We start from the raw sequence: 15,242 nt of genomic DNA, 5'->3' as shown, positions 1-15,242 counted from the left end.
ACATAAGGAGCAGAGTATTTCTGAGTCCTCGGAATAAATTGGTGGAACAACAGATACAAAAGATATTTGTGATGAATGAGTGGGTATACTATGAGAAATAAGATCTAAAATGTGGATATTCATAACAAGGTGGGAATGACATCTGTGGATGAAAAGATGTAGGAAGCGAGACTCAGATGGTTGTGGCATGTAAAGAGAAGATGAACGGATGCTAGTGAGAAGGTATGAGGGTTGACTATGGATTGTTTTAGGATAGTCAGAGGTTAGGCTGAAGAAGTAATGAATAGTGCTGATTAGATGGAACCTGATGCAGTGCCAGCTTATGAAAGACATAACCTTACATAGGAAGTTGTAAAGCATACGTACTATGGTAATAAATCAGTAGACATCAGTGTGTTATCTTGCTATTCATTCATAAAAGTAGTCGTAGATTTTTCCTTTAGTTTCTTGTCCTTTGATTTCTGTTATTATCTATTGTTTCTTGTACTTTGATTAACATAGTGTTTTGCTTTGTTATGTTTTCACTCTGGTTACTTTACCGTTCATACTAGTAGTCAGTGGAGGAGCTAGGATTTTCAATAAGGGGATTCAAAATCTAAAAAGGTAAACATGCAAACTAGCCGAAGGGGATTCAACATCTACTGCATACATATAAAAAATAATTTTAACCATATATAAATATTATAATTTTCCACCGAAGGAGATTCGAATGACCCCCTAGATTAAAGGTGGCTCCGCCCCTTCTAGTAGTCATAGTATTTCTCCTTTAGCCTTTGTCCTTCAATTTCTATTATTACCTATTGTTTCTTGAGCAGTTTTCGTCCTTTAACTTTTGAAAAATGAAAATTTTAATCTCCATCGAATACTTAATAAACTTATGTGTTAGACTTTTTACATACAAACGTTGCAAATCCAAATTTTAGATGCTCCTATTACATGTTTTAGATGTAATGGATGAATGAACAAAAATATCAAAAAGTCTTTTATATTACATGAATCATTTCATTCTAATTTTTTTACCTTTTTAAAAAAAGTTGAGGGTAAGGGAAGGGGAAATTGAGAGGGGATTACAAGGTGTGGGATTGAACTCCCACCACAGGTAAAAATTCATATAGCTAACCAGCTAAACTACTAAGACTCCCCTGCGAATCATTTCACTCGAATATACAAGCCTTCCCAGACACTTGGTACTTGCAGCAGATTGTCTCACAGCTGCAGGGGAATTTGCCCCCTTGAGTGTCAAGCATACCATAATTAGTACACAACAAATACCCTCAAGTGTAGTCCCTCGAAAAGCAAGATGCTATTCGAAAATTGTATTTATTCTCTATTTTCACAATTGAACTTGTTACATTAAAGTGATAATAACTAATATGTCACGGAGATGCTTGTCCACGTTTTTGAACTTTGTTTCATGTTGAACCAATCCAGAATCCAGGGGATGGACTTCGTTTGTTAGGGCTGTTAAGATGGGACTAACTGACAATCTTCACGAGAGTCTGAAGTCATTAACTTGGGGAAAGACTCCTTCCATAGGAACTGGTTCTTCCTTTGACATTTTCTCAGTGAAGGTATAAATCAATTTTTTCATTCACATTGATTTATACCTTCGCCGAGAAGAAAATGTAAAATAAAGAACCAGTTACTAAGGGAAGCAGGCTTTCCCAAGGTTAATGATTCCAGACTCCCCTAGAAAATTGTCACTTAATTCCGTCTTGGCTGCCCCAAAAAATGAGTCCAGCAGACAATCCTTTATAATGTTCTGTGCCTAGCGCTGATTTGCCATTGAGAGAGTTCTTTTCTTCTTTTTTTTGAATGAGGAATATGAAGTGAATTGACCTATATTTATAGCTTTGTTTCAGCTTCTTACGGAAGCTATCTTTTGGTCACTGGGTATTACTTTTTCCCAATCTTTTTGACTGCTAAGATCTATTCACACATTTTTTTGGAGCCCAACTGATAATATTACCAATTTTTGGAGATTAAGACATGAATTATTTTTCTTTTTCTTTCAATAAATATAAAACTAAATAAAATCATTTAGATATGAAATTCTAAGCTAAACAGAAAGTATTTTAATATTGATGAATTTTTACATTTTTTTCAAAATAAAAATAAGGCTAGTAGGCATAAGTGAAATCTGTGTATTTTAGCTTCTTATGGAAACTACTCTTTTGGTCAATGGATATTATTTTTCCCAAATTTTTTTAACATCTATGATCTATTCAGACCTTTTCTTTTGGAGTCCAATTGATAATATTACCAATTTTTGGAGATCAAGACATGAATTATTTTCCTTTTCCTTTCAATATAAAATTAAAAATGTATTTAAAATAAAATTATAAAATTAGTGAGATATGAAATTCTATGTTGAATAGGAAATATTATAATGTACATGATGAATTTTACATTTTTTTCAAAATAAAAAATAAGGTTAGTAGGCATAAGTGAAATCTGTGAGTTCTAAAATTCGGAGCTAAAAATATTTTATTTACTTGGTGAAATTTCTTTTTTTTTTTTCTAACCAAGGATTAGTAAATGTGAGTATGATTTTAGATAAACATTAGTAATATACCAAATTTTTTGTAACAATCAAATCACATTTTCCACTTGCATGAAATAAAGTAAATCTAGAAATTCATTTCTAAATAGGGAGTAATACATTTTTATGTGATACTAGTATCTTAGTATGTAGTTAGAGGCAATTTCAAGATTCTAGAACATAGGTGTACCACTAAAAAGAAGAAAAAATGTATTTAATGAAAATTGATATCTAGACATTTGACCTTCTTATAATTCAAACAATAAAAACCTCATATAGTAATTGAGGGGATTTGAACTCATAACGAAGAGGTCTAAGGTCAAGGGCTTAGCAAGCACCTTCTCTACCATTAAACCAATAGTACACATAATTTATAAATTTCCAATTTACAAGTCTTCTATATTTACTAGCTTTTTGAATATAAATATCAAATCCACGTAAAAGTTATTAGGTTTCCGAGAACCCCCCACCTAACCCTCTTAATCCGCCCCTGGAGACCATAGGTTTACTTACGTTCCCTATTATTGAGGCTATGAATTTGTCTCTGCATATAGTACATAATTTTATAAAATAATATCAACATTATTAAAATAAAGCTTTGAATATGTAATTATATATTAAAGAACAATGTACGAGTAATGAGCAACGTCGACTGTGGTATAGTAACTTATTTGTCAATATTAAGATGATTACATATCATTTAAACCAGTAAAAAAGAACAATCGAAGTTAAGGCATAACTTTCTTCGAAAGATCCTTGCTTTCAACAGTTGGGAAAATGAGGTTAGTGTGAGAAAATCAACGGATGCCCTAGCACAAAGATATGAAAGATTGACTATGGATGATTTCAGATAGGCAGAGATAGACTGAAAAAGTACTAAACGGAGATGATTAGACGAAACTTGATGTAGTTTCAGCTTATCGAAGACATGACCTTATATAGGAAGTTCTAGAGAATAGGAATTAGGGTAGTATATTAGTAGGTAGTGTGTTGTCTTGGAATTCATCCGTGCTAGTAGTCTCTGTATTTCTCCTTTAATTTCTTGTCCTTCAATTTCTATTACTATCTATTGTTTCTTGCAAATCGATTATCGTAGTATTTCATTTTGTTATAATTTCACTTCCGTTACTTTGTCTTTCCTACTACTAATCATAGTATTTCTCCTTTAGTTTTTTGTCATTCGACTTCTGTTATTATTGGTTGTTTCTTGTACTTGTTATGTTTTTTGAAAGAGGAAAACAAAAAATATAAAATAAAATTAGAATGAAAATTTTTTTCATATAAATTTGAAAAAATGCTCGATTTCACCCTTGAACTATACCCAAAATGGCTAAGACACACCTTAACTTAAAGGAGGTCCTATTACCCTCTGAACTAACTAAAAGTGTAATTTTGACACTCTTAGTGCCTACGTGGCACATACATGGCACACAACACACTGAAGGGTCCACGTAGGCACACATGTCTGCCACGTATGTTCCACGTAGGTACTAAGAAGTCAAAATTACACTTTTAATTAGTTCAGAGGGTAATAGAACCCCCGTTAAGTTGAGGTGTGTATCAGCCATTTTGGGTATAGTTCAAGGGTGAAGTAGGGTATTTTCTATATAAATTTTATTAATCATGAGTCTTTATATAGACACATGAATAAAGTTTGACTCCTCCTACAACTAAAGTAGTCGACTTTTACTAAAATTAAAAAATTGAACATCCTACTAACTTAATTATTGGACTTCTATAACTAAATAACTAAGGACTCTTTCTATAACTAAATAACTAATTATTCTAGAATACTGTTGCAGTAACACATAAAATATCCAACACTCGTCCTTGTTTCTGTTGCTACAATCTAGTAAAATTGGTCCTTGCTTTCTTCTTCCATAAGTAGTGTTTTTGAATTATCCTTAGTGTCTTTGAACTTCTACATAATGCATCAAATCTAAACTAGCAATTTTTTTTTCTTTTTGCAATATTTGCAAAGAGGATAATCAACTTTTCTTTTTTGGTGGTTTACATAAATAATGTCTTCAACAACTTTTTATACTCTTCTTGCTCTTGTACTTGAAGAGCGCTTATCAATTCAGCAAGAGAGATGGCAGAGAGATCTTTATGCTCTTCTAAAGCGAAGATTTTGGACTCAAATCTCTCGGAAATCGTCACCGGAATTTTTTCGACTATTCTATTGTCTTTAAAATCTTCACCAAGCAACCTAATTCTAGTGACAATTAAAGAAATTCTGTCAAAATACTTAGTGATTGTCTCGCCTTTTTGCATCCTAAGAGATTCAAAATCTCTTTTCAAATTCAGAATTTGATTTTGTCTGCCTTATTCACTTCTTTGATACTCCTTTTCAAGTTTTTCCCAAGTTTCTTTTGTTGTTTCACTTGCAATGATTTTAGAGAAAATTGGATCAACAATTGAATTTTGAATTATAATTTTTGCTTTATATTTTTTGGATTTCTCTTCTGAGTGAAGTTTGATTTCGGCAGCAGAGGAATTTGCAGGGAGTGGTTGTATAGGTTTGTCTTCATCTACAACTTTCCACAAATCATAAGTTTCAAGATAAGATTTCATTTTAACTGCCCAAATTTGATAGTTTTCACCAGTGAAGTTTTGTGGGGCATTGAAAGAGAGAGTATTGCTTGTCATGGTTTGATAAACAAGATTTAAAATAATATGGGTTAAAAATAGATTAAAACATAGTCCAACGTTAAAAATAAAAGTAAGGATTAAAAGTAGGTTAAAAATAGGTTTGGATTAAAATATGGTTGAAAGCTTTTCTTCAATGAATTCACAGATCCATGAAAATCGATGAAGGCTCTTGATAACACTTATTGGGTTCGAAATCGAGAAGGCGTCATGCGGAAGCTAATAGTTGCAAACTATTAAGACGATAAATAAGATGACAAGAAAAACATACTAAAACATAATATTATTGATATGATTCAGTCAATTCTTCGACTTATTAAAAACCTAATTAAAAAACATAAAAACTAATTAGAGAAATCTCCCCTAATCAAACTCTTTAAAAGACTACATCGTAAATGATATTGTGTTATACATATGAGAAGAGAGATCTTCTATTTATAGAGTCAAGAAACCATTCTTTCAAAAAGAATAAACCTAATAGAAAAGAGATCAGGAAACCTTTTTCCACCAAGAAAACCTTTTCGAAGTAAAACACAATTATGTTAGAATCTAAGTAAAGTTGGAAATTCAGGACAAATCCTAAGAGTACTTTCGTTAATGTAGAATTTTGCTTTGTTATGCTTTCACTCCCGTTATTTACCGTCCATACTAATAGTCATAGTATTTCTCCGTTAGCTTGTTGTCCTATGTTTTCTGTTATTATGATTTGTTTCTCCTACTTCGATCATTACAGTATTTTGCTTTGTTATGCTTTCAATTTCGTTACACTTTTTTTCGGAATGCTTTGAAGTGTTATTACTTGAGTCGAGGATCTATCGAAAACAACCTCTCTACCTCTAAAGCAAGGATAAGATGTGTGCACACTTACCCAAGTGATAAGGGACTTTGTAAAACTCCATTCTAGACAACTTAGTGATTTCAATATGACCAAAAAAATAGACGCTAACCGGTCATTAAACACTTAAAACAAGTGTGAATTTTCTTGTGTTAATCTTTTGTGGAAAGAGTCTTACAAAAATACAAAGGAAGATTGCATAGAATTTTGTGATTCAACCTTTCATATGAGTCCGAGTATTGTGGGAGCTTCGACCTTTCATATGAGTCCGAGTATTGTGGGAGCTTCATGCACTAGACTGACATTTAACCACAAAGATAAAAAGAGAGCCTCTTACGCTACTACTTGAAAAAATAACGAAAACGATTCTATTTGGGATAAATCGGTTTAAAATAGTCACTTGAATATACTCATGAACTATTTCAGTCCTTTAGACTTAACAAAAATGAATAGTTTTAATCTCCATCAAATATTTAATAAACGTTGCAAATCCAAATTTTATATGGTCCTAATGCATGTTTTCGATGTAATGGATGAATGAATATATGCATCAAAAAGTCTTTTCATTTCACTAATTTTTTTTTCTTTGTTAAAAGTTGGGGGTAGTGGAAGAGGAAACGGGAAGGGGATTACAAGGTGCGTAATCGAAGTCTCATCTACAAGGTGAAAGTTCAGATAACCAACCAACTAAACTACAAAGATTTCCCTATGAATCATTTCTCTGAATATACAGACTTTGTCAACAAATAGCTGAACAAATAGCTGAAGAACGTGAACTGTTATCAACACCAACTCATCTGTGGATTCTGCAGCTGGAGGATTCAAATTTTAGAGCGTCTCCGAGCAGCACTACGCCTTGCACAGCATCCCACGAAGTAGATTATCGACTGACACAAGAATCAACAGAGGATGAGAATGTGTGGAAGTCATATCAACCAATTCAAGCCATCGGAGAAATCAGAGGCAGAGCAAGATTATTAGCTATATGAGTTTAGCCGAACCATGTAACTTTTGCTTAGACCTTATATTTGTATTTGGAAATCCATTAAATATGTATAGAAAATATATAGTAGCTGCTCCAGTAACTAAGAAGAGTTATGGATTCGGTGACCAGTTCAGAACTCATAAACATCAAATCTCGACTCTGCCTCTATTCACGAATGTCATATTATCAATGTAACTGTACTTCTCCAACAGGAAACTGGAATCGTCAAGCTCACTTTTTGAGATCCTAATTAAGTGAACTTACCAAAACGATGAAGAGAATCACGTTGAAGATAGCAACCACTCTCCATTCAGTTTTCATGTATTGTGCGACACCAGCCCTGAAAATACAGTAGGAGAAAAGCCGTGAACTGCATAACCTGGAGATGAAGCGAAAAATGACAGAGACCAGAAGATGACTCTCACTTGCAGGAATCACAGCTATAGCATTTGACATTCTTCGAGTTTTTGTAAAGCTTGCAGTCCTTGCTGGAACTCTTCGGATGAAAGCTCAAGTCATAGTATGAGGCGTTAACAGCAGGGTAACCACACCTACAAAAGGAGCAGAATATTTCTGAATCCTTGTAATGAAAGGGATGATGCTAGAAAGGATTTCAACACCTAACACGTGAGCTATAGAAGAATTGGAGAAACAACAGATACAAAAGATATATGTGATCAAGAGTCTTTATATACAAAAATATCTTGCAAAAGAAAGATGAGGGATAACAAGAAACTGACTAAATGGGAAAATAAGACAAACAAATGGAAAACGGAAGGAGTAATAATAACAATAACTTACTCAGATGGTGGTCTGCAGCAACCAGCTTCAATAGGTGTTAGTTTTGCTAATTTATATTCCTTTCGAGTCTGCAACAAAATAGCAGAGACATTAATAATATGATTTCAAAGATATAAATCATGAACGGGTTCAAGTCAGAACATGACCTTGTATCTTTTTGATAGGTTACTACAATCATTCGTCTTGACAAGACAGCTTTTCAGATGCTTCCAGTTATGGGTGTTATTGAGCTGAAACAAACGAGCAAATGGTTAATCTATGCATGAACTTTTCGTCTTAAGGCATCTGAAACAAGTTCTTACTTGTTTTAGAAACCACGAACTGTAGTCTTGAAGATGATACTCCTTGTACCTGCCAGAATAGCACAGGAATAAGTCAAAGTATAATGAAGATGATACTCCTTGTACCTGCCAAAATAGCACAGGAATAAGTCAAAGGATAAAAGAGAGCATGAAAAACTTGTGACACCTCGATGAAGTATACAACTGTGAGACACATTGAGAACCAAAATGAGACTGAGAAAGACGTGAGTGGAAAAAGGAAGGATATTGAGGGAGTGAAGAGAGGAGATTTGAAATCTTTTAATTCGAGAAATTGAGATCACGGACAGTGTGACAGGTGATTGTACCTTAGTCCATTAACACTATGACCTGAGCTATTATTCGTTACAATGAACCTGTGACAAAGCAAAGCAAAATAAGTGCAACAGTAATATGTAGGTATCAGCCATTTCTGACATCAGCATGCACATAGACAACAGTAGTTGCCACTTAATGAAGAATTAAATGTGACAAACCAGTTTAGAGTAATATGTTCAAGACACACTGAATCCATGTTCTGTCATCGTGGCTCAGTGTTTCTTTTATTTTGGTTCTCTTCAGTTTACTGTGTATTAATAAGATGCACTTGAACATTGAAAACCGTATCATTTTTAGTAGAATCTGAGGCGTTCTCGCTCATGACTTTGGTTCAGTAGCATAAGTAGTAGGATGCGGGACTTGTGGTAAGCACAAGTAATGAGTTTGAACCCTGTTGTGAATCAATCTGGTATTTAAATAGAGAAGGGTAGAGGGGCGGACCCATTATCCACAAGTTTTGAAACTAGAAACGACCAATCGGTTGGTTATCAGAAACAGAATCCAGCAGTCCCATGCACGTTCAGTCCTATGCACGTTACACCTAGGGTGTGTTTGGTAAGAAGGAAAATATTTTCTTGGAAAATAAGTGACTTTCTTACATAGTCAGTTAGTTGTACTAGTACTAGAACCTGCATTCATTTTTACTCGGGGGTCGGGTCCGACTCAAGGTTCAGTCTCGAGTTAGGATCGAGACGTGTGTCATCGGTCAAGGTCGGATCCTGTGTCTCGGGTCGGGGTAGAGAGTTTTGGAAATGTTTTACTTTATGTAGGGAATTCATTTTCCAAAACATTTAAGCCAACCAAACAAGACAAAATTGGAAAACATTTTCTTTTCCTTCATACCAAACACACCCCTAATGTTGCTACTTTTCCAGATAAAGCCTCGGCTTATCCATCATAGACCCCACCCCAGGGAGGGGAAGTGGATCAGCACCTGGACCAATAGACTCTATCTTCCACCTCAAACCTAGTACTTCCAATAGGGCATACCCTTATTTATCATTCTTTCTTATGAAAGTATAAACCTCGACGTATCTATGAAATGTTACACATAGAAGCTTCTCACTATTATTATTTCACTTCTATGCTTCAATTAGGCCTATATTCGCATTTGAATGACATAAATTTGCATATGTTGCTGCTTTGGTGAGTTTACTAATCATGGATGCTCACCTGATCTATCAGTTGAGTAGTAAGCCTCCTTGGGATAATTATCAATATCTCTTCCTATCTAAATGAGATTAGGAGAGCGCCCTCTTTAAAGAGCCAGCCAGTCCTTCAATAGAAACTACTGGCAATTGCCTTAGTCACTCTCTTATATAGTGTAGTCCTCATAGCATTGGGCCTCAGTCTAGGGAGGTTTTATTGCTAGGAATTAGGATTGAATGGCACCTGGTTTGCTCATGTTTGACTTCAATTACCATATGGAAATGGAGATCGTCCAACATTATGTTCCGGCAATAGCTATGAGGGTTTAATGGAATTAACGAAAAAGTAGGCACTAAAAGAGAATGAAACAAAACTTCCCAGTGGTTCTTACGCAGATCGGACTCCAACACTTTTTGCCTGGATGTCGCATTGCATTTGCTCGAACTATGGAAACACTTCTTTAATCCGGCTTCTAAAGCTATTTTTAGGTTCCCTCTTGACCTTTATTCAACTCTTTTCCCACTTAATTGCCTTCTACTCTTCTTTTATTCTTTCTAATGTAATATCATAAGCATTCACAATGCAGCTTCTTCTGCAAACTCTTCTGCTGCAGCAGATTCGTTCTGATCCTTTTATCCCTCCCCACTCAGTCAGATACAATTAGAGCTCCTATTAGCTCCAAAGTCAAAGACAATACCATCGGGAAAGAACTTCTACCTATATTAGCTCCAAGAATATAACGAAAAACATGCATCATTAGACCAATCCAAAGGCGCCTTAGCACTAGCACTACATCAAGAGTGATGAACTGTGAATTGAACTCATGATGTAGGCTTTTCCTAATCCTATAAGAATATCAATGTCATGCTATACCACTACATTGTATAGTATGAATTTTGTAAGCATTGATTCCTCAAGCCATCGACCGCATTCATGCCACTCCAGGTGTATAGGAGAACGTTTACGTATGGCCATAGAAGTTGACTCTTGTGAGAATGTATACATCATTTGACTCTTTTTAAAGCCCACTTTAGTACATTAGAGGTTGTAACCAAAATCTAAACACACTGCACACAGGGACAACTGATCAGGAACATGAGAAACACAATGCTGAAACCTATGGAACAACTAGTTAAGGATATTCACGATATCGTATTTCTATTTCTTCCCTAATCAAAGTGACTTTCAGACAGAAGGCGGTGAAAGCTTTATTCAGGAGCCTCAAGAAGCAGTGTAGGAGGTTCTAATCAGGGGACCAAACCAGAGGCAATGCCTTACAGTGCTCTAGCTACTTAGCTATTGATAGACTCCTAAAGAACCCTCAATGATAAAATTACCTGATCGGAGATGCATAGCCAAATTAGAAGTTTCACAAAAGATAAACAGAAAAACTTCAAAATAAATCCCAAAAATTATAATTTTAGTACAGGATTAGAAGAAAAGGTTCTATCTACATATTTTGAGATCATTTAGAGTAGTGAGACCATCGCAAACAAATTTTATCAAGCCACTAAAACTAAAAGTTTAATACAGAATTGGTTCAAAGTTGTTTTGAGTTTTTGGTAAAGGTATTCAAACTTTCAAGTATGATCACAAGCTTGTAACTTGCAAAGCATAACAAGCAGGATGTTAAAACAAACTATAGTTACATCCATACTTGATGAAGATGGGCCATAAACATAGTAGTGACTAAAATAACTTGGTGGACCACAACTACAGTCATAAATTTGGTAATGCCTTTTAACTTCATACTTAAATAACCTCCATAAAGAAGTACATATTAGTTATTGTGTACATTGATAATTAACCCATAAACTTGTCGATAGACATTTATTGTAGCACATCATTATGATAATTTACTAGATCTTGGGTATTGCAATACAGAGGCAAGAAGAATTTGGAAACCAATGGCTGGTCTGTCAGCAACAAAGGATAGATGATGCACCAAATTCTTAACAAATTCCAAGAAGCATTACTTACGCCAAAACGGTGAAGACCAATATTGCCACCAAAATCAAGCAAAGCATGATCAGATACTGAAACATAATGTTAAGGAGAAGCAACCAAAAAATTTATGCCAATCAAGAATAAGAGACCAAATTGCACTTCATATGACATTCGATACAGTGAGGATACAATCCACAACAAGATGGTGTTGTTCTTCCATGCTCCAAAAAACCCAACAATTGATCTAAAAATCACGGAAAGAAGAAGAATTATCACAATATACATAAACAAACCTTGACTGGTTAAAGGGTTAACCAAATGAATAAGTGTGTTTGTTGAGAAGGAAAACGTATTCCAGAAACCTACACCACGAATATAACACCTCCAAGGCCAAGAACAGGCAGAGTGAGAGACTTCCGACAGCCATCATGATGAGCGCCCATCCATATCCCAAAACCTACAACGCCCACAGCTAACAGCTGCATTTTCAAGATCCAAATGGGGTACAAAAACAGTTAAACACCATCAAAATCAAACAAAAAATAATGAACTTTCACGCTCTAAATTAAGAACTAGAATAATCTGAATTCAAAAATAAAGATAGACACCGGGCTGCCCTTTTTTTTAAAAAAATAAAGATAGAAAACGAACATTTCTACCTCAGAATTGCAAAACTAGTACCCAAGAACAACAACAACAACAACATACCCAGCATATTCCCACCAAGTGGGGTCCGGAGGGTAAGTGTACACAGTTCATACCACTACCAGTCCAAAAGCAATAACAACATACCTAGTGCTAAGTCTGAGGAAAGTAGTGTGTCCACAACCTCACCCCTATCTTACGATAAAGAGGTTGTTTCCGATAAACCCTCAGCTCAAGTAAAGCAGAATCAAAAAACAAGTCCAACATATACAGTAGCGAAGAATTCATGCCAAAAAAAAAAATCTAGAAAAGAACAAGTAACAACAAAATGCATGATAAGAGGGACTTGCTCGGATACTAAGCACCCCTCACTTCCAACCTCAAGGTTGTGAGTTCGAGTCACCATGGGAGCAAAAGGGGTGGGAGCTCCTAGGGAGAGGTAAAAAAGCAACAACAGCAACAACAACAACAAAATGCATGATAACTGAAGCAAAGGAAACAACAGGTAAGCCTAAAATCGAAGAATAAGACAGTAGGAGAGTAATAATAACCAAAAGCAATAGCAATTAGAATATATTGAAACACTAACTGACAAGCATTTAAGTACAATTCCCAACCACATGAGCAAAAACAAATCCCAAACCAGCTGGAACTGAAAAAGAAGTGCAAAATATGAAAAGGGGTTCATACCATAGTAAGGAAATTGATCCATCTTATCACAAAAATGCTAGTTGATGTACTCATCCTTCCCTTTTCTTGTTTTTTTTAGCTGCTTTTTGCTCTTTCTTGAACCCACAAAATATCAATACATATAGATACAATATATAAGTAAAAAAGGACAAAGCGAAAGACAGCTTGAGCTGAAATTCTTGGAAATTATAAAACAGAGATGGAAACTTTATGCTAGAGAAGTGGCATTTGCACTTCAAGAAAGTAAGAACACAAGAAAAAGGAAGGTAAAGGGTCAGGTTTTTGAAAAAAAGGGGCAATTTGTGGGGGTTGGGTGTGTTTGGGGGGGATGTTGTGGAGTTACTCCATTATTTATACAATACATTGAAATTATCCTCTCTCTCTCTATATATATATGACAGTCAATTCTCTTAGACTAATTCGTATATTAGTTTTTTATATTTTAAACCTCTTAATAAAAGGAAAAATGGGTAGGAGCGGAGCTGGCTTGGATTCTGTTCATTTGAACTCCCTTGTCAGAAAATTATACGTCCCTTTTCCTAATTTAGTCTATTCTAAACAAAATGACACATTTTTATATTTACTTATAATTTAATATTAAAATATAATTTTATTCTTAATGAAATGCTTTACAATCACACAAATATTTATTGTACCATAAATTTCAAAAGTCTTCATTTGTTTTTTAAACTCCATATCAAGTCAAATTATATCACATAAATTGAGATGGAGAAATACTATTCATATATAATTGAAATTATTTTTATGCAGATAGACGTCAATGCTCTTCGACTTTCGATTAATTTGTATTTTATTTCTTTATATTTTAAATTCCCTAAATAAAAATCTTCATTTCGTCACTAAGATAAGTTTGTATTTTATTTCTTTATATTATATATCCCTAAATAAAACTTCTGGCTCCGTCACTAGGATAAGTGAAACGAGGTGAGGGCAAAATGGGAAAGAAAAAATAAGTTTCACATGACATTTCTTTTGGTTCTTGCTACAAAATACTACACGACACGACAATAGTGGATAACTGAAATAAAGAAGATAAACTAAAGAAGAAAGAAGTAGTTCACAAGTTTGGATTTTTGTTAACAAAAAGAATTTTTTTTTTTTTGAAAACTGTGCAGCCGCTACACCCTCAGTCACAGCCTCTATCCTTCGGATGAGTATTTTGTGGTGAACACTGTGTACGTATCAGGTAAATTCCTTATTATGCAATAGCTCGCAGACCACACAAGAAATGTAAACCGCATTAGGTAAATCCGTGCGACGAGCTCGATTGAAAATGAATTAGAGATAGGTCGAATCCGTAACCTCCGCTATGAAAAATCCTCCTCAAACCAACTCAACAACCCCTTAAGACAACAAAAAGAAGAATTTTATAATAGTGGCTTACTATATTTTTTTGTTTAGCTGTGGATTTCAATTTATTGGTTGTGTATTTAAAAACGTCAAATATTAAGTTTGACGATTGTGATGGACAACCAAAAGGTACTCTTGTGACATTGATTCTATATGGGGTCGTTTGGTACGTCAAATAGAATAAATAATGATATTTGATAAGAATATTATATTTATTTATTTATTTGTATAAAATAATAATTTTATCATTTTAACATAAATAATAAAATAAAATAAAACAATTTCTTAATCATTACTCTCACTAAATATAAAATAAAGTTAATCTTAAATTTTATACAAAAATTATCTTTTTATTTCACGTAACAAACAAACCTCTATATTTTTTCTTTATTATTCATGTCGTATGTTTTAGTATTTTCCTGAGGAAGAGGTAGAGAGTTGGTCTCCTTTTTTTATCTTCTTTTTATTTAATAGTCTTACTAAGTACTAGTATTTTTTTTTCTTTTCAATTTTACTGCTATTACTTGTTACTTTAATTATTTTATTTATCTTGCTATTTGGTTGTTATTTTTCATTCTATCATATTTTGACTACATTTTTTTTTAAGCATGGGTTAGTCGGAAGCAACTTTCTATATATCCCACAAAGATAGAAGTAAAATTTTTACGTATATTTTATCATCTCTAAACCCCACTTATGATATTATACTCGATAGGATGTTGTTATGTCATTTATGTTAGGAATATTTGTGTCAGTTATGTCCTTATTATACATCATTATATTCGAAGGATATATATATATATATATATATATATATATAAGAATTATTTATCGTCATCTGTCTATTATCATAGTAAATAAGATTGAAATGTTTAGTAAAAGAATTTGAAAATTGATTTCCCCTCTTTTAGCTATTAATATGCTCCAATGATTGCTAAATTAAAAGTAAAACTAGAAGTCTAGAACCATTGGTCCTTATATTCGTACCAG

General features: G+C 33.9%; 1 protein-coding gene across 2 annotated transcripts; it reads right to left on the bottom strand.

Moving 5' to 3' along the window:
• Positions 1–6,572: 6,572 nt before the first annotated feature.
• LOC107865765 (tetraspanin-10) lies at positions 6,573–13,293 on the bottom strand. Of its 2 annotated transcripts, XM_016711955.2 has the most exons (11): positions 12,882–13,293; positions 11,913–12,025; positions 11,736–11,790; positions 11,580–11,635; positions 8,441–8,488; positions 8,115–8,163; positions 7,959–8,042; positions 7,813–7,880; positions 7,437–7,562; positions 7,276–7,351; positions 6,573–6,913 (listed from the first exon to the last, which is right to left on the bottom strand). In XM_016711955.2, the coding sequence occupies exons 1-11, from the start codon at positions 12,933–12,935 to the stop codon at positions 6,848–6,850; spliced, it is 795 nt and encodes a 264-aa protein (XP_016567441.1). In that variant the 5' UTR covers positions 12,936–13,293; the 3' UTR covers positions 6,573–6,847. The 2 variants fall into 2 exon arrangements, with proteins under 2 accessions (XP_016567441.1, XP_016567446.1); XM_016711960.2 differs by lacking the exon at positions 8,441–8,488 and having other exon boundaries at positions 12,882–13,256.
• Between the last annotated feature and the right edge of the window lie 1,949 nt (positions 13,294–15,242).

This window comes from Capsicum annuum, chromosome 1 (genome assembly GCF_002878395.1).
Source record: "Capsicum annuum cultivar UCD-10X-F1 chromosome 1, UCD10Xv1.1, whole genome shotgun sequence".
Taxonomy (NCBI): Eukaryota; Viridiplantae; Streptophyta; class Magnoliopsida; order Solanales; family Solanaceae; genus Capsicum; species Capsicum annuum.
Note: the sequence above shows the minus strand (reverse complement) of the source record. Positions and strands in the feature narration are given on the sequence as shown.

Bases quoted from the DNA above. Each gene is read 5' to 3' on its own strand.
- LOC107865765 (XM_016711955.2), bottom strand. From the start codon at position 12,935: ATGAGTACATCAACTAGCATTTTTGTGATAAGATGGATCAATTTCCTT. The intron at 11,791-11,912 runs GTAGGTTTCTGG...CGTGATTTTTAG, and splicing joins GGAGGTGTTATATTCGTGGT to ATCAATTGTTGGGTTTTTTG. The intron at 8,164-8,440 runs GTACAATCACCT...CTATTCTGGCAG, and splicing joins CATAGTGTTAATGGACTAAG to GTACAAGGAGTATCATCTTC.